Raw genomic sequence first — 20603 nt, forward strand, 5'->3', positions numbered from 1 at the left:
TTTTTAAACCCCACTAATGGATGCTGATTGCAGCCATGAAATTAAAAGACGCTTACTCCTTGGAAGGAAAGTTATGACCAACCTAGATAGCATATTAAAGAGCAGAGACATTACTTTGCCAACCAAGGTCCGTCTAGTCAAGGCGATGGTTTTTCCAGTGGTCATGTATGGATGTGAGAGTTGGACTGCGAAGGAAGCTGATTGCTCAAGAATTGATGCCTTTGAACTGTGGTGTTGGTGAAGACTCTTGAGAATCCCTTGGACTGCAAGGAGATCCAACCAGTCCATTCTAAAGGAGATCAATCCTGGGTGTTCATTGGAAGGACTGATGCTGAAACTGAAACTCCAATACTTTGACCACCTCAAACGAAGAGTTGACTCACTGGAAAAAAGTCTGATGCTGGGAGGGATTGGGGGCAGGAGGAGACGGGGACGACAGAGGATGAGATGGCTGGATGGCATCACCGACTCGATGGACATGAGGTTAAGTGAACTCCGTGAATTGGTGATGGACAGGGAGGCCTGGCGTGCTGTGATTCATGGGGTCACAAAGAGTCAGACACTACTGAGCAACTGAACTGAACTGAACTGAATGGGCTGTATCCCACAGTTTGAAAAACATTGCTTTAAGAGCATTGGTTCTTAAAATTTTGACGTGCATAAAGTTACCTGGTATAGATATTTAAGATGCAGACTTGAGCAGCCCTGCACTTGTAGCAAATCAGAATCTCTGGAGAGAGGGCCACAGGAATCCGGATTCTAAACCAGCACTACAGGAGATCCTGATGTAAGGTGATTTGGGGTCCTGAACACTCACACTTGGAGAAATTACTCCCTAATAGACTTGGGAGCTTGGCTACTTCAGGCTTCAGATCACACGTTTGCTTGGAGATGGTAGAGCTTAGTGGGTATCCTCTGAATCCAAACTGAGAATCTTCCCGTTATAGTTACCCCAGTTACCCACGCTCACTCCTGGACCTTGCTGTGCTTTGATCTTGCTCTTTTTCTAAGATCTGTTATGGCCCTTGTGAAGGCAGAGAAGGAGTTAACTGAGGCCATAGAATGGGGCAGGAAGGAACTGAAGGGTCATTTTACAGACTGGCTGGGGTGTGGCTCAGCCCTCCAGTAGGTGCCCAGAGTCAGTCCCAAATTAGAATGGGGTGGGATTGGAAACTGCTTTTCCTATTCACTTGCCTTTCATGTATAACCACATGCAGTGTGTCAACATGCTTTCCGGCGCCGTTAGGCACCAACAGTTTTGCTCCCTCTGGGTTCACGGACCCTTGGTATTCCTGTTATGTGTTGTCTTAGAATAGCTCTGCGCTCTGGGGCTTGGGCAGCTGAACACTGTCCATTAACTCTTTCAGCACCAGTGCTTTATAGTTGCTAAGGGCATCTTAGTTGAAATAGAGCAGCAACCACAATAAAATAAGAAAGCAATCGCTGGTCAGGAGACCTGGATCCTTGCCCTTGCTCTGCCACTATGTGTGACCCAAGGCTCCCTGAGCCTCAATTTCCTCACTTAGAAAATAAAATGACAAGTTTGGTTAGACTTTAGACCATCTTGAAAGTCCCTTCTACCTCTGAAATTCCACAATTCTGGTTTTTTGTTTTTTTTTTCTTCTTATTTTTGTACCCTCTGCTGCTTCCTTTTGCACTGTAGAAGTCTTCCCTTTAAAGCCTCCCCTAGGTCTCCTGTCCACAGGAGACTCACTGAGGTTGGGCGTTGCCAGAGAATCAGATGAGTTAATAACAACAAAATGTATTACTATTTAGTGCACGGACAAGGTACAGAATTTATAAAGCAAGTTCATTGCAAACTTGTATAATAAGGCCTGGGAATTTGGGGACATTTTTGTCTTTTCAGACATGACTCTGGCTACTTTGTTTTGTGAATGTAAATACATTGTATGAACTATCATGTAATAATAATAGTTATAACAATAATAACATGATGATACTGATTTGTAGGTGTAAAACACTTTAGTGTTTATGATATTTTTTAACGGACATCACTCCTTTGACTTGATCTTTTTGATAGCCCTGTGAGTTAGGCAGGGAAGGTCTGCTGTCCTCATTTATTTTTTTAAGCAGATGAAGAAATGTTGAGGCCCAGATTGCATCTGTGACGTGTCCAAGTTTACTTGGTCAGCAAGTGGCAGAATTAAGACTAGACTGTAGGTCATCAGCATGGTTCAGGATACTTTCCACGTAGTACCGTCTTGCTGGGATGGGGTATCATTGTTTACCCAGATGCCTTAAAGACCTGTAGAACTCAATAACCTACTAATCTGGAAATTGACCAGGGCATCTCTTACTCCATCCAACCCTTTAAAATTTTGCCAAAAAGTATTGGTATAGTTAATAATATGCTGTAATTTAGAGCACCCAAACCAGTGTGTGCACAAATTGAGTCACTCAACAACCACACAAATTCATGCTGCAATAGTTGATTAGGCAAGATTGGTGGAGGCTGAAGATATTAACTGTTCTTTAAAATGAGTTGTCTTACTGTGCTCCATACTTACTGTGGATTTCTGTGGCTGTGACATCTGTCATTAATCAGTACTGATTATCTACCCACCCATTCTTGGTGATAGACATTCATTGAATATTCCAAACTATCCCCAGTCCTCAAGAGACTTCCTTCCAGTAAGGCAAGGTAAATTTCAAAATAACACATGAGAACTGATGACCATGCAGGCAGCTGATCTGATGACTATTTAGACTTCATTATCTGTGGACATGAGTTTGAGTGAACTCCGGGAGTTGGTGATGGACAGGGAGGCCTGGCGTGCTGTGATTCATGGGGTTGCGGAGAGTCGGACGCGACTGAGCGACTGAACTGAACTGATATGTAGTTCTATAGTTTCACAGATCCCTGGGTTGAGAAGATCCTTGGAGAAGGAAATGGCAACCCACTCCAGTATTCTTGCCTGGGAAAGAAATCCCATGGCTAGAGGAGCCCGGTGGGCTGCAGGCCATGGGTTGCAAAAGAGTCGGACACGACTCAGCAACTAGACAACAATTATAGTTTCACAGGACCAAATCATATTACTTTCTTTCTCCTTTCTCATTGTTATCATGAGCCAAGTAAGGAAACACATTGTCTCAATAACAGGTAATCTGCAGGGGGAGGTTTAAATCCTAGGGATACCCTTTCTTCCCAAGCGGCTTGTTGGTACTTGATATGTGTAAGGACCATTTGCCAGGCAGGAAGAGTTATTGGCTGTAGATTAAGCTTCTCCACTTCTGCCTGATGCCAGAGAGATGCCTTCTCCCAAGGTAGTGGTTACTGCTTTGAAAATAAGTGTGTGGATTTCTGAGTGACATCATTCCAGTTTGGCACAGACAGGTATTTATTTTTCTACAATGAACTACCAGGAGTGAGCCAGACTGTCTGTCTCAGTCATCTCCCAAGATTTCATTCATTTAAAAAATCTGCTAACACATCTGTGAGTATTTTTTTCTCTGTATGTTTGTCATGTGCTATAATTACTTATGGGGTTTCTGGTGACATCTTGATTAACCAGACAAGAAAAAAATGAAGCTATAATTGTAGCATTGTTCACCAATTATTCTATGGAATATGTGGATCCAACTGTTAATGTAAATGGTTATAAAAAAATTTTTAATGAGAAACATATATGAATTTTTTGTTCTTTGGTTATCAGTCATACTTTTGTTATGTCTTTTACTTTTGCTATGATATTTTATTTTAATTAAGTGAATTAATCAGCTCAGAACTTTAAATGATTATAGCCTATTTTGGGGAGCTGTCAGGGGGAAATTTTAATATTTAAGTAAATGTATAGGCCCTTAGTTCTCTGGATCATATTGGTATAGTTTTTCTTCTCCAGCATTCAGATTGTACCCAGAGTGCATTAAGAGGATTTAGTAATCTCTTTGATTACGCCTCCCTATAGTTCTAAGAATGCTAGTGGCAAGACATGGGATGTTAGTAAAGGGAAGGACCCAGGTCTACAGCAGCATGAGTGGTCTGGTGGGCAGGTAGAAAGCCAGCCAGATCAGGGTTTCACAATGGGTCAGCCAAGTATCGAGACTGGGGTAAGATGTGGGCTAAAGCTGATGGACGGTTTAGGGGCAGAAAAGCCATGTCATAGATCCAGAAGGTCTGCAAACATGGAGAACCAGGTCAAAAGGAAGAATTTTGCTCCCTTTAATGCTCAGAACAGTGCCTGATATACAGTAGGTGCTCAGTCAGTATCCGTTGCATCAGTGAATGAAGAAAGAAGACCTTAGATCAAGGACTCAGAGAAGGAGGCTGGACAGTAAGCTGCCAGAAATCTTGGCAAGAAACCAGGGTGGAAAATACTCATATCTTAGGTCAGCCACCCTTCAACCAGTTCTCTTCTTGTGATCCACAGAGTTGTCTTGAGTGAAACTGTAACCTCCCTTCCCCACCATAAACATGGGTGGGGTAGGAGTGGTTGAAGGGAAGACAAAATCTCTCACCTAGCATAAATTGATGGAGACATTTCCATTCAGCATCTATTAATACAATGACTTGGGTTTGGGAACCACTCCCAGTTCTCTGACCTTACTCAGGGGGACCTTGGTCCTACAGTCATTCAGGAAATAGTCATTAAGATGTCATACACGTGCTAGTCCGGTTCTCAACTTCAAAGCAGATTCCTAAGCTCCTGGCTCTGGAATATGCCATTATCCCAAGGGTGTGGCTGGACTCCTTGGAACTGATCCAAAGCCACAAGAATTCCATTTCCATACAGCTCTTGCCCCACACGTGATTATAGGGGACAGTTTAGACTATTTTGAGTAAGCTGGATACGCCATTGCAAGAATCCTTTCTAATCATCTGTCTAGGCCACTGAAGACAATTTGTAGTATTAACTTGTCCCTGAAAATTGGAGAGCTCATTTCTCCATATGTAGAATATACATTTTCTGCCTTTGGCCCTTTTTTCTTTCTGTCTCTGAACTCTCCTCCTCAGATCTCACTGCTGGCAAAGCTGAAGCTGTTGCTGTGATAAGCTCAGGGAAATGTGCCTGCCCCCTCCCTGTCTGCCTGCCTGCCTATCTTTGAAAGATGCCTCCAGGCTCCCGCTGTACTACTGGGTCCCACAACCAGCAGCAACCATCATAGGCGGGATCTTTTTCAAGTCAGTTCCCACCTTGGTGATTTTTTTCTTCTTCTTCTTCTTTTAACACCTTCCCCAGCAAATCCCATCCATCCTCTGGCTTATCTGGGTCAGCAAGGGTCTGATTTTATGCATGGCACTATAAAGCCATAAATCCGCTGAGGCTCTGCCTCTCTATCCCGCAGGTTTGCTTCTGTCAGCATCAGCAAAATGCATAATAGAGAAAATAAACCAGAAAGTCTAATAACACTCATCTGAATAAAATAATCTCTTTGGCTGCCTCAGTTCACTTCATTTTAATCAAGGCACCAGGAAGGAATTTAGGTATAGAAATCTAGCCTCCTCCTTGTCACCGGTTTCCTGTCCAACTATCACTAAATGGTCCCTTTTATTATGTTTTTTTTTTTAATCCTCCTCATAGCTAAGTACTCAATAATCTGTATTGGAAGATGTATTTGTTTAACTCATTTGGATTTTTGTCTTAACAGCACATATGTGTCTGTTTTTAAGTGAGAAACTACCTTCTTAGATGTATGGACATTTGCATCTTCATACACAGACTGGCAGGTTTGAAAGGAATGGTAGGAAAGGAGGCCCAGTGGAAGCCCAGATGCCTCCAGGGTTCTGGCAATCTGGCCTCCTGTGGCTTTCTTCCTGTCTCCCTCAGCACAGTTCCCTGTGTGGAACGCAGGGCTGCTCCTTCACCTTGCCCCTTGGGGGAAGGACAATGGAAGATTAAATTCTGCTCTCCCGTTGGTATCTCCCTCACGTCTTCCCAGAGACTTACAGCTGCTTGGTTAATTGCCTGTTGCTGCTGTCTGATCCCAGCCATTATTTGCCGAGGGCTGTGCATTTGCAGCAGGCTGCGCTCTTGGCCCTGGCCCAGGGCTGGGTGAGGAGCATGTCGGAAATTGATGAATGCTGAATCCTAGTGTATTTGGAAATAAAAATAATACTTCTTCACATTTGTATAGTGCTTTAGTGTTGATGTAATTCTCTTGCACCCACCATCTCATTTTAGCCACACAATAGCCTCGTGAGGTGGGCAAGGCAGAGACCACTGGCCCAAAAGAAAACAAATCTCAGTAGAGCACCGCGGAAGCTCAAGCCATCCCAGTAATGCCAGGCTTGCATCGCGAAGCCCGTCTGCAGACCTTTGAATGTAGCAATCGTTAATTAAATGGTACCTTAGGCCAGGAGAGCTTGCAGGTTTGCAGTCACGCTTTGGAGATCTTGGGGGAGCTCGATGTTCAACAGCGGGGCGTGTGTCCATGCTACAGATGAGGCAGCTGAAACCGGGCAGGGCTAGGCAAACAAAGGGACGCGCGCTCCCGGGGCCTCCCGAGCCGACGGAGCCTGAGCCAGCTCTTCACGCTAGTCTTTCAGAGGAACCCCTTTAAGGGTTTGGTGGCCAAGTGTGTTGGATGTCCATCAATAGTTTAAGTGGAAGGAGAAGAACTGGGCTAGTGTGTTTGAAGTTAATGATTCAACTGTTCAGGTTTAGCTCTTTTAGTGCGTTTGTAACGATCATCTCGTCTGTGGAGGCTTAGTTGGCTTGTGACTTTCTGGGCCTCCTTTTTTTTTTTTTCCTCTTCTTTTTGATTCCAGAGTCATTCCCTCTCAATTACAATATTACATTTTCTTGATCTTCCTCCTGAAAAAAAATTTTAAGTAAGAAAAATACTTCTGGATATTTTGTCTGCTTTTTAGGGATTAGTGTTTGAGGAGGTTTGCAGCTGTTCAGCACATGCCTAAGGGATTCATTCAGACCCTTTTCTTTAAAGGCCCAAGTATCACACAACCTAAGACTCCGGGGGCGGGGAAAGTAAAGAAACTGTACAAACAAATGATAGATGGAAAAGATATAAAGACAAATTTCAATCTCCTGACCAAATGAAGCTCCCTTGGCTCTAGCAGCCCCAAATAAAATCAAGCTGCAAAGCTGCTGAGGCAGGAAACCACTCTAGCAGAACCTTAATATGCTCCCTATGAAATCACGTCTCGTTGACTTGCTCGTTTTCCAGCCTGAAGTGTGTTTCGCCTTTGTTCGTGTTGGCTGGGAAAATCATCTCTACAACAGAGTTAATGTTCCCCTCCTTCCACATGCCCCACACCTCTCCCACATCACTGTCCCAAAATAAATAAATGAATTAATTAAAATACCTCTGTTGGAAGGAGAAATAAGTCCAAAGAACTTATAAGTCCAAACTCAAAGAACCAAAAATACTATATGAAAGCTACATTAATAGTAAAAGAGAGTGGGAAATCCTGGGAGAAACAGACAGCGGAGTCTAATATTATTTTGTTTTAGGGCCAGACTCCTTTTTTAAAACAAAGATTTTACACAGAGCTCTCATATATGCAGCAGATTAAAGCAGTGTTTTATTGGTGTAAATCTACTTTTGAAGTACCAATTTATAATCAGAGGGAACAGTGAGGCTGGGTTTATGAACCCTGATTATGAATCAGAGTTGCAGGTTTATATCAGTTTCAGCATCAGAGTTATTTTAGGTCCTGGTTTGTGTTGTTCGGCCTCAAGAAATCCTGACTCACACAGATGAGTTGTCATAATCTTGAGATAGTTTTAAATTGATTTAGATGCTTGAAAAAGAAGGATGGTTTTTGTTTTAAATTTGAATCACTGACATTACCTAGAAGCCATTCCCATTCTCCTTCATCAGTATTAACTGGATAAATGGGAATGTTTAATAAACTTTACAGCATTGGTAATGCAATGAGGTGATACTGAGTGTGCTTACCCTTACTACCCAGCCGTGGTCTACCCTGGGCCCAGCAGAGGCCCCCGAGCCTTCTGTGGCGCGTGGTTGAACTTGGCCACTGTGTGTCAAATTGTGTACTCACCTGAACAGCTTTACCCAAGGAGACACATGTTCTGTTCTGTTCTGTTCTGTTCAGTCGCTCAGTCGTGTCCGACTCTTTGCGACCCCATGGACTGTAGCCTACCAGGCTTCTCCGTCCACGGGATTCTCCAGGCAAGAATACTGGAGTGGGTTACCGTTTCCTTCTCCAGGGGATCTTCCCGACCCAGGGATCGAACCCGGGTCTCCCGCATTGGAGGCAGACGCTTTAACCTCTGAGCCACCAGGGAAGCCCATAGGTTGAATTAAAAACTAAACCTGTACAGAGCAACATTCATTCTAATTGATAGCATATTTTTCAACAGTCTGGACCCATACATTGATTCTTTATTCCAAAACACGCGTATAACACAGCTCACCTGGGCAGCCCATGAGACACTGGTGGAATCTGCTGCAGGGAAACTGGGTCCTGGGCCCCTTAAATATTTCAGTAGAGGTTGCTTATTTGAATGGGTGTATTACAGTTGTTTGGAATTGAAATGTAATGTTCTCTAATTCCAGCGTTTCTCAGAATGCATTATTAAAGCTCCCACCCACCACATGCTATAAGAATGGAAATAAATGCATGTGGTAAAAATATTGATACTTGTAGCACCTTAGAAGTTCTCAATAAGTATAAATTTATGAGTGGTGAGTGATAAGGCATTTTAAAAGATTCCCACTTCTTCCCATCCTTTGTAATTTATCTTTGTTCACTTGAGGCTCTGCGTCCTTTTCCATGGTAGTGGGCTGGTTTCACCTCTCCTGCCTCCACCTGTGACCTGTGATGGATTCAGTACCTGGGTGAACTAGCTGACCCTTTGTGCCTCTAACCTTCTGTGATATTATAGGTCCTCCTTTGTCTCCCAGCAGTATTGCGATAGCAGCACTTTTATAACCACTAAAACCCCTACTACTGTACTTTGTTCATTTAAAATGCAAATGTTTATACACTTATAAATTTGAAATGTAGTGTTGTTTTTATGTGTGTAGACTGCCATAGAGAAGAACAAAGAGGGACCACCAACCCACAAGACACAGATTGAAACCAGTTGTAAAGTTAAGGTCATGTGAGATCTGCCCCTTTAAAAAGTGTGTGTATTTGTGTGGTATATTCCATGCTTCCTGAGGACATGGATGTCTTTTCACCCAGTAAAAATTAGGTTATTTAGGATTTTGTAACCAGGGCTGATTTGGAATCAGTTTGAAAGTTCTCTTGCAGTGGAAACATCAAATGTTGCTGAATGCCTGTGCTCTGATCTCCCTGTTTGGAATTTAGGATTGTTTCCTATTTACCTCTTTTTGTCCCCTGGCGCTAGAAATTTTGAAAGGAGTGAACTAATTACATGTGTATCTCTCTCTTAGCTAGTATATATTTTTAATTTCCATAGAAATCTTTTAATTTTCCTAGAAAGTGGATTCAGTTGTTACCACAGTGATCAGCACATACATGTTAGGGATTTTGACCACAGAAGCGTGGTGCCTGGGGCAGGGGGTGAGGGTAGAGGACAGGTATAAAGTAGTTTCGTACTGTTCATGGAGCTGATTATCTAGTCAATAACTTTTTTAGATCACATCCTTTTCAGTAGCAATGAGCATCTAGGTTTGGTGCTTTACTGCTCCACTCAGGCTGTTTGCGTCTTCACAACACACAGTTCAGATAACGGTTTATGCTCTTGGTTGTATGGGGTGTGAGAAAACGGTTCAGTCAATGAAATCAAACCTCCGTGGATTCTATAGTATTTTTTCATTTGGTGAAATTTTAACTGTTAATGTTTTTGGCATTGTGCTTTGTACCATTTATTAAATAAAAATTTAAAAAAAAAACCTCCATGGATGCATTCTGTGGGACTGAAGAATTTTCAGTGACTTTCATGGCAAATGCGTCCACAGTTGTCTTCACTGAATCCTGTGAGAGAGAAATGTGAGGGATTTAGTCTGTAGCTTAGATTTTGCCTGTAATCCTAGACATGAACCAAATATTGTAGTGGTTGAGGCCATGGAATCTGGAGTCAGACCTCCTAGAATCATTCTAGCCAGCACAGAACTGTGGTCTGGTCCCTGACTCCCTTTTACTGTCTCTGTGACTCCTTACTAGCTGTGGGCAAGTGACAACTCTCTATGAGTATGTGTTATTTTGTTTTTTTTTTATCAGTGAAATAAGGATAATAGTAATTCTCATCTGACAACAAGATGACGGAGCTTAGATGGGATAAAGCTTTTACCAAGTTTCTAGAACACACAGGTGTGGATGCTGAGTCGCTTCAGTTGTGCCAGACTCTGCGACCGCATGGACTGTAGCCCATTAGGCTCCTCTGTCCGTGGGATTCTCTGGGCAAGAATGCTGAAGTGGGTTGCCATTTCCTCTTTCAGGGGATCTTCCCAACCCAGGGATCGAATCCATGTCTCTTATATCTCCTGCATTGGCAGGCGGGTTCTTTACCACTAGTGCCACCTTCTAGAACATAATAGATGCTCCAGAGATAATCCTACTTCTCTTCTTTCCTTCTTCCTATCCCCGCCTTATCCTTCTTCTTATTATTTTCTCCCTTTTTCCTCCACTGAGCTTTCAGAAAAAGAGAAAACTAGAGGTACAGCTTCAGGAAAGACATCTTTATTTCTGGTTTGACTCTGATTGCTATGATTTTGTGACATGGACTGTAGTCAGAGATGTTGATCCTGCCTGTTCACCAGTGCTGATTTGTTTTCTTGCCGTTTCTCTGCAGGAAGGATCAGAATGTTCTCTCTCCAGTCAACTGCTGGAATCTCCTCTTAAACCAGGTGAAGCGGGAGAGCAGGGACCACACCACACTGAGTGACATCTACCTGAATAATATAATTCCTCGATTTGTCCAAGTCAGCGAGGACTCAGGAAGACTCTTTAAAAAGGTAAATAGGCTATTTCTAACCACAGACACCATCTTGTAAATAAGAGAAAGAATATATTGGCCCACTTAAAAGGCTTTCCATGGGTCTTGCCCTAAAAACGTACTTATGGAGAGAAACTATTGAATTGGCTCTTTCTCTTCCTTTCTCAGATGTTTTATAGCAGCCCTGGGAAAGGAACCATTTGCAAGGTACACCCCCAGGTCTGGCAGCATAATTCATAACTTGTGAATATTAATAATGATTGTATTTGGTTAATTTCCTAAGTGATTTATTAAACTATTGAGATTCAGAGATGTTCTGTGTTGTTTTATGATTTCCTCTTCTAGTTCATTTAGCACATCCATGTATGTTTATGTTTTTAGTTTAGTTCTATTTCCAAGTTCTCATCTTGGCCAAGGTGAACTCATTAATTTGGTTATTCTTATCATGACATGTCTTTGTCTTTGGTCCCTGAATGCGTTTTGTTGTTGTTGTTGTTGCTCCCAGTGGAACTTGAACCCATCCCTGAATGTTTTCTGAAGCTCAGTTGTTCGTTACAATTCCTTGGGTATATGGCAAAAATTTTGACTAAAGGAAAAACTCAAAATTAATTGTGATAATCTTAGGAAATTTGTGCCAAATTCACCTGTCAATAGTGGAATTAGCCTTTTGGAAACCCAGGAAGCTCTTTTCTAAGCTCTCTCAACCTGAGCTCTTAATGGTGTCACTTATTCATAACTTTTGGTTACAAATGGTGGCAAACACCCCAGCCATTGTACATGATGTACCATGTCTAGCATTCAAGCTCTGACATTTCCAAAATATTTTTTAGAAGGTGAATAACCTTCCCACAAGTGATATGTAAAAAGAGGATATATTTATATAGAGGGGTATCATTGGTTTCATACATAGGGAATTCACTGGTTTCCAGTCAACAAAATCAGTGTTAAAACTTGAGGCTGGGGGAGAATGGACTTCGGCAAATAAGACTATGGTCCACAGTAGCCTTAGCTCTTGGTCAGTTTTCTGATTCTTAACATTAGGAAGTATACAGATCTCAGTAGGTCTGGAATTAGAAACCAGTTTCTTCTCTTTTTTTTACCAGCATGAAAAAAGAACTGCTTCAGAATTGTCCATCCACATAGCTGCGTCTGTGAAGGGGCTCTCCCTGTGTCGTCAGATAGGGTATAAGGGTGCAGTCACCTGAGAATGAAAGAAGGAAGAGGAGGATAACTCCTTGCAGAGCCCACGGGCTCTTTTTAGCGGCCCGGCTGTGCTGTGCTTGGGCCCGTACTTCATTCAGGGGCGAGGGCACTTTTCACCATCTCCTCATGCTTCCTAGCATCTGCTCCAGCTTGCTTGTCATTAACTTGAATTATTCTGTAACATTTGGTGACATTGTACGTGACTAAAATTAATGAGTATAGTTAATAATACTGTATTCAGTACTGGAACCCTGCTAAGAGAGTAGATTTCAGGGGCTCTTTTCCTACACACTAAAAAAGGTAACTATGTGATGAGATGACATATTATCTGATTGTAGTAATCATTTCACTGTGTATGTGTATACTACATCATTTTATACACCTGAAATATATAGAATTTTTATTAAAAAAATTTTTAAACCTTAGATGGAACCAGTGATCAGATACCACTTTTCTACCATCTTGACAGATACTTAGACCACCTCGAGAAGAAAAGGGGTGATGGATAGTGTCCTCCTCTATTTGCTTTGTTCATCTGAGAAATTTTTATGAGAGACGTTTAGCTATCTAGACTTCACCCCATCTCTCAGCTTCCTTTTCTCCAGTTTCAGAAGGTTAGAGAAGAACCAAGCTGAGAGAATCTTATAACCCCTCCAGATTTTAGAGATGTTTATGCCAAAGGCAGTCAGTTATCAAAGCCACTGTCCCTGGTTCTGCAAATGCCATTCACGTTTCACCAAAGGCCTAAGTGCATGGCATGTATATAAAACATGGTATGTATCCCCATCCACTCATGAATGATATTCCGAGCTTTGTCTAAGCATTGCCCTCCTTAAGCAATGCATTTCTATGCTGAGGGTATAAGGAAGAATTTCTAATTAATCACTGGATTGTTTATATATTACATTTCATTGAAGAAAAGTGAATATATCATTGGCTTAAAGCTAAATGCATTTGTATAAACTGAAAACACCTGGTAACCAGCTTCCAGATCAAGAAACAGAATATTTCAGTACCCCCAGAAGTCCCCTCATGCTCCTTTCTTTATCACTAAGGGATTGGGAGGGATGTCCCCAATCCCTCAGAATAGCATCACTCCTGACTTTTCATAGCAGAGATTAGTTTTGCTCAGTTTCATACTTTATATAAATAGAATCTTTCAGTGTGTACTCTTTTGTGTCTGGTTTTTCTCATCCAACATTGTATTTGTGAGATTTGTTCATATTGTTGTAGGCAGTTGTAGATCACAGGACTTTCTCTTGATCTTTGTAACTTTTCATCAGTTAAATTATAGTGGATTAGAGATATCCTTAGGATTGTCAAATAACCAATGTTTACCATCCCACAGGGTGAATAACCTCTTTTCTCTCTCCCCTGGGGTCCAATGTAGGCAGAGAACTGTAAGGCAGAAGCTAGCTTGGCTGATCCTAAGAATAGATTAATTCTGTTTGGATGAGAACCCCTCTGCTTTCTAGTAGTTTCTCTCCATACCTCACAGTTTGAATCTCCTTTGTTTAGAGTGTGTTGCACATGAAGAATTAGGATCCCACAGGTTGAGCTATAGTGATCAGATAAGAAAACCGAGGAGTGTCCCTGGCCACCCTGGCAGTTTTGTGAAGCTTCTTGGGGCTTGCTTTATGCTCTTAAAACAGAGCCCTTCCCTAAGAGATTCTTTCTCTTGGACTCAGCTTAGCCAGTAACTCTGAAACTCCGGACAATTCCTTCTTTTTTCTCTGCCTTAGCTCTCTCAAGTTTAAAGAAAACTGAGCTATAGGATCTTCATTCTGCTTCTGAAATCTGAGGCACTGTAATTGTATGATAATGAGGACATCTACACTGGGGACTTCCTTCTGGTTGTTGGGTGGCCTTTGTTACATTGTGATAAGGTAAACTGCAATCCCTGAGATAAGGACAGACAAAAGTGGGTGTGGGTATAGAGAAGGGGCTCGCTTAAGCAATGGAAGACCACATTTCCTAAAAGATTGAGGTATTGTTTCAGATTATTTTATCTACAATGGCCAGCAACCAAGAGATGCCATGCTGAAATCCAAATATGTAGAATAAATACACCTCTTATTTTACCTGTAAATTTGGTTCCAGTAGCAAAAGGAAAAAACCTACATTTCTCTGGAGACACAAAGAAAATGTACCTTTATTTCTAGTTCATCTGTGGACACCTGAAAATTTACCAGTGTTTTACATGAATTTGAATCTTCTGCTTGTCACTGGCAAAAGTCAGCGCTTTTCTTCCTTTAAAGAAGTTTATTTTAATCTATAAAACTTAATGATTCTCTGGCAAAGGTTATAATCATCAAAACCAAAATTTTTGAACCCTTGTGTGCTAGGTACAGTATTAAGCACAAGGCAATGGCAAGCCACACCAGTACTCTTGCCTAGAAAATCCCATGGATGGAGGAGCCTGGTAGGCTGCAGTCCTTGGGGTCGCTAGCGGTCGGACACGACTGAGCGACTTCACTTTCACTTTTCACTTTCACACATTGGAGAAGGAAATGGCAACCCACTCCAGTGTTCTTGCCTGGAGAATCCCAGGGACGGGGGAGCCTGGTGGGCTTCCGTCTATGGGGTCACACAGAGTCGGACACGACTGAAGTGACTTAGCAGCAGCATGCATTATCTTACTGAATCCTTACAACACTTCTGCTGCTGCTGCTGCTGCTAAGTTGCTTCAGTCGTGTCTGACTCTGTGCGACCCCACAGACAGCAGCCGACCAGGCTCCACCGTCCCTGGGGTTCTCCAGGCAAGAATACTGGAGTGGGTTGCCATTTCCTTCTCCAATGTGTGAAAGTGAAAAGTGAAAGTGATAAGGTAGTTATTAATATTACCCTTATTTTATAGGGGAAGAAACTGAGACTTCGAGAGATTAAGCAAGAAAAGAAATGAGGCTGGTATTTAAATACAGCCATCAGGCTCTAGAACCCAAGGTTTTCCACCTACATGTTCTATTAGGCCTCTCTAGGTATTGTATGGATGGTGGCTCAGAGGTTAAAGCGTCTGCCTCCAATGCGGGAGACCTGGGTTCGATCCCTGGGTCGGGAAGATCCCCTGGAGAAGGAAACGGTAACCCACTCTAGTATTCTTGCCTGGAGAATCCCATGGACGGAGAAGTCTGGTAGGCTACAGTCCACGGGGTCGCATAGAGTCGGACACGACTGAGCGACTGAACGGAACGGAACGGAACGGAGGTATTGTATGGAGAAGGCAGTGGCAGCCCACTCTAGCACTCTTGCCTGGAAAATCTCATGAACGAGGAGCCTGGTGGGCTGCCATCCATGGGGTTGTGAAGAGTCAGACACGACTGAGCGACTTCACTTCACTTTTCACCTTCCTGCATTGGAGAAGGAAATGGCAACCCACTCCAGTGTTCTTGCCTGGAGAGTCCCAGGGACGGGGGAGCCTGGTGGGCTGCCATCTATGGGGTCACACAGAGTCGGACAGGACTGAAGTGACTTAGCAGCAGCAGGTATTGTATGCAGAGTAGAAGGTACTCTGGATTTTCTTGCTCTTTTTCGTTAAATCCAGGTATTTCACTTTGTTACAGAATTAAACTAATCTTTTCTTTAACACACAACCCTTCAAAGGATCTGGAGGTGTTAAACGTCAACATTCGGTTGTTTCTCCTACTTGGTGTCTGGGCAAGCACCTGATATTGAAAGTGAAATACAGCAGCACGTTTTTCTCCCTGGGGGCAGAGTCTCTAGAAAAGGGAAACAAAGACTCATTAAAGATGAGAGTTGACTGAAAATCTGACTGGAAGCTAACTCAGCTAATTTGGGGATGTCAGAGTGGCTGCACAATTGGCCCCTCTTTGCTCTGAACCCCCTTAAGGGATGCTCCCTGCTGGCCTTCTGGTTTGTGGTTATGTCTGCTGGGACATATTTCACATGTTGCCTGAAGTCCTGGTGGAGATTCCTTTAGCTAAATATAACATGTAGAGAAAGCAGCCTCCTGTCCATAACTTAGAAACAGGCGCGCTTTGTCTGAGACTCCAGGGGAGATTGAGCCCGTTTGGTGCGCCTGGCATCTCCTTTCATGTTATGAAAGCTTAGTCTGTCTAACCCCTGTTGGAACCAGGGTCTGGGCAAATATTATTGCTGCCACCTTCATTTGTTTAATGCGGTGGCTTCAAAAACAGGGGCCAAGTTCTACCAACTCTGACTCTCAGCTCCGTCTCATCTCTTTGCAGGGCATGTCCTACTAAAGGATCCCACCAGGAAGAGAAATCGTTTCTCTCACTCTCTTAGTTTAAACTGAAATAAACTTGGATGTGCTTTTTCCCACCGGGGAGAAGACCACCCTGTTCTCTCTGCCCCCTCTCACTTAGCTGGGACTCTCTAAGTGTACCTCCAACTTGGCTTTTCCAGTCACACTTTCTAACCCTTAACAGCTGTTTACTCTTAGGCTTGGAAGGCAGTCAGTTCAGACAGTCCTAAGACTGAATTTTATTCTGCCTGTTATAATATTTCAGGTAACTGTTTTATCTTTATTACCCTAAGGTTCTATGGCAGAAAGTCAGGTTAAATTGAGAAAGCTAGGTCAGATTCCCAATAGACCAGTAGTTCTCAACTTCTTCTTTTCGAGTCACTTGGGAAGTTTTTTTTAAAAATCTTTGCGACCTTGAAGAGACAAAGATTTCTTAGGATATCAAAAGCATGAACTATAAAAGAAAAAGCAAAAAAAAGAAAAAATGGACTTCATCAATTCTTAGACTTTTATTCTTGGAAAGATATTGTTAAGAAAATGCAAAAGAAGCCATAGGACTGGGAGATTGTATTTGCAATACACAAGACTCAGTAAAAAGAAGATGGAATACCGGATTTTTTTTTAAACAGGTAAAAGGTTTTAATAGACACATTCACCAAAGAAGATATATATAAATGGCTAGTAAGCTCATGAAAAGATGCTCAATATCATTAATCATCAAGGAAATGCAAATTAAAACACTATAAAGAGATATGCTACATACGCACTAGAATGGTTGAAATTAAAGACTGACAATACCGTTAGAATGGATGGAATTCACATATGTTGCTGGTAAAAAATGTAAAAAGTTACAGCTGTTTGGAAAATAGTTTGGCAGTTTCTTATGAAGTTAATAAGGTACCATATGACCCGTCAATTCCATATCTAAGTGTTTATCCAAGAGAAATAAAAGTATATATCTACACAAAAACTAGTACCTGAATATTCATAATAGCTTTTGCTGTAGGCTGAATAATGGTCCCACCCCCAAAGACGTCCCTTTTCTAATCCCTAGAACCTGTGGATGTTGTTGAACTTTATCCATTAGTCTTTGCACATATGATGAATTTGAAGATCTTAGGATGATTTAATTCTTGTTTACATAAGTGGGTCCTAAATGCAATCACTGGTGTCCTTATAAAAGGGAACTGGAGGGAGATTACAGGCAAAAGAGAGGAAGGTCATGTGAGAGAAGTGGAGGGAAGGGAGCAAAGTCACGGAGAAGATGCTGGGCCACTGGCTTTGAAGATGGAGCCGAGGGGCGTGGCTCTAGATGCTAGGAAAGGAAATTGAGAGCCTTGCTGCTGATACCATTTGGCCCAGTAAAATTGGTTTTGAACATCTGATCTCCAAAACCATACAAGAGTAAATGTGTGTTGTTTCAAGCCACCAAGTTTGCAGTAATTTGTTATGGCCACCATAGGAAACTAATATTTTATTTATCAGAGCCCAAACTGGTAACAACTCAAATATCCATCAACAGATGAATAAGCATATTGTAGAAAATCCCATGGATGGAGGAGCCTGGTAGGCTGCTGTCCATGGGATCACTATGAGTCGGACATGACTGAGCGATTTCACTTTCCCTTTTCACTTTCACACATTGGAGAAGGAAATGGCAGCCCACTCCAGTGTTCTTGCCTGGAGAATCCCAGGGACAGGGAAGCCTGATAGGCTGCCGTCTATGGGGTCGCACAGAGTCGGACACGACTGAAGTGACTTAGCAGCAGCAGCAGAAAATCATATTGTGGTTATATCCATATATGAATACTACTTGGCAATAGAAAGAAATGAAATGCTATTGGATACAATAATGCAGATGAACTCACAAAACATTCTATTGATAAAAAGAAGCCAGACATTATGAACACTTTCTGTATGATTCCATTTGTATGAAATCTTATAAAATATAACTCTAATATATAGTGATAGAAAGTAAGTAAGTGATGACCTTGGAGCCAGAGTGGGGATGGGGTCAATTGCAAAGGAATACAAGCGAACTGGGGTTGTGGAAATGTCCTACACTGTTCATTATGGCCATGTGCATTTGTCAAAATGTGTCATCGTATATACTCAAAATGTATACATTTTATTGTATTCAAATTATGCCTCAGTAAAATTGATTTAAAAGATAATAAAAGAATACCATGCCAAGGCCCCACTTCAGGACAGTTGAATCATGGTCTCTAGGAAAGAGCCCGGAGAAGGAAATGGCAACCCACTCCAGTACTCTTGCCTGGAAAATCCCATGGACGGAGGAGTCTGGTAAGCTGCAGTCCATGGGGTCACTAGGAGTCGGACACGACTGAGCGACTTCACTTTCACTTTCCTGCATTGGAGAAGGAAATGGCTACCCACTCCAGAGTTCTCGCCTGGAGAATCCCAGGGACGGGGGAGCCTGGTGGGCTGCTGTCTATGGGGTCGCACAGAGTCGGACACGACTGAAGTGACTTAGCAGCAGCAGCAGGAAAGAGCCCAGCTGATCCTTGCATATAATCAGGGTTGAGAATCACTGCTGTAGATACCCTGGTTTCCATCCTGGGGAAACCCAAGAGCATAGAGGTATATGTGAAACAGTAAGATCCTGTCCGTCTGTCTGTGAGCCATATTTTCCCCTGCCTGAGACAGTGTTGAAGCATCTAGGTCAGTTTGACTAGGCTACCCATTGTAGTCTACTTTATTCTTGGAGGATGACAAAGGGTGAATCTGGCTTTAGGGGTCACACTGAAAAATAGGAGATGCAAGAAGGGTGCTGAGGAAGAATCATAAGAGGATCAATTAGTAGTTTTCTCCAGGACCCTGAGGTGTTGCTGCTGCTGCTGCTGCTGCTAAGTCACTTCAGTCGTGTCCGACTCTGTGTGACCCCATAGACAGAAGCCCACCAGGCTCCCCCGTCCCTGGGATTCTCCATGTCCTTTTCCCATGAGATCAGTCAGAAGAGAATTGCCATGACCAGTGAGATTTCCTCTGGCCAAGGAAATGGCTCTGGCAGTAAAACAGGTTAAAAGGCGATTTGAAACTAGAAGCAGTACTTGTTACCTACCTACCTGTTTATGCCCTTTGGATAGGACTTCCTATGGAGTCTTTGAGTCTAGCTGTTTGGCATATACGAGGGGAAGAGGATGATGATTCACCACCATGTTCTGTGGTGGTGGTGTCATAACTGGGAGGGTAAGAAATGATCTACGATGCTGGTAGAGTTGAATGTCCCATAGATTGAATGTGTGAAGAAGGCAATAGATTTCCAAAGGTTTTGCTCTGCCCTCTTGAGAACAGGTTTGACCTGAAGACATTTCTAGGGGAAGGAGTAGGTGATTGACTTACCCTCCCGCTCTTCCGCAGTCCACCCTACAGCTTCTCCTCCACAGAACTCAGTATCTACTGTTGATTAAATTTCCTCCCCGTTCTAACAAGGTCACTAACAGCGATGTGTGGTGCTTTACGGACAGCTGTTCCCGTTGCCCAATTTATCTTCATATCTGATGAAGAGATCCCCTTTGGAAAACAGAATAGGCTGTGAAGCCGGGCTTATTTGAGTAGGCAGTGGAAGGCTGCCAGCTGCTTCAAAGGTATCTCTGATGATAGGGGGCATCAGGTTTGCTGCCAAAGCCAGCATTGAGGGGAGCTTTGTACTTAGTTCTGTTCGTGGCATTTTAGCTTTGGTTTCTGTGACACTGGGTCAGAAGCATCTGTATCCTCCCCCTTGGGGCTTCTCTCTGGGTGTCCCAGGGTTCTTTTGGCCTTAGGAAGATTCAGCTTAAGAGGGAATGTGTGCATCAAAGATGCCTGCCTTGACTTAGTTTATGCATTGCCTCTTCGGTGTTTCAATGCTCAGGTATATATATGCCTTTTTTGGAAGAGCACAAGGTGCTCTGTGTAATGCTACTCCATCGTCATGACAAAGGGGTGCTTAAGAGCATCGAAAGAGCAAGTTTACATTGTGGAAAAGAAAGATGCAGTGGACAGAAGACAAACATGTCTCCATGCCACCTTGCATGTATTGGAATACTACCCTAACCTAGGAAAGCATGTAGTCAGAAAGTATTTTAGTGAAAACTGTACACACACCATTATGCTAGTGCTAAAGAGAACTTAAATTGAGCAGTAAGATTTGCCCCCAGGGGGCTTAGGGCTTTGCAGTCCATTTAAAGCTCCCAAAACTTTCTACGGGACGATGATAAGAATCCTAATAAATAACAAGCTTTCTTGAAATGCTTATATACTTTTATTGTTATTGTTTAGTCGCTCAGTCGTGTCCAACTCTTTTACGACCCCATAGACCGTAGCCCACC

General features: G+C 42.6%; 1 protein-coding gene across 5 annotated transcripts in view; it reads left to right on the forward strand.

Moving 5' to 3' along the window:
• The window catches only part of SRGAP2 (SLIT-ROBO Rho GTPase activating protein 2), a 262190-nt gene that overhangs the window by 124154 nt on the left and 117433 nt on the right, over positions 1 to 20603 (forward strand). For all 5 annotated transcript variants that reach the window (XM_055419997.2, XM_055419999.2, XM_055419998.2 and 2 more), the window contains exon 4: positions 10704 to 10866. In XM_055419997.2, the coding sequence (XP_055275972.1) occupies positions 10704 to 10866 (163 nt within the window). The remainder of the gene's footprint in view (positions 1 to 10703; positions 10867 to 20603) is intronic.

This window comes from Moschus berezovskii, chromosome 17, assembly GCF_049115385.1.
Source record: "Moschus berezovskii isolate FMDL1 chromosome 17, NW_MosBer_1.0, whole genome shotgun sequence".
Classification (NCBI taxonomy): domain Eukaryota; kingdom Metazoa; phylum Chordata; class Mammalia; order Artiodactyla; family Moschidae; genus Moschus; species Moschus berezovskii.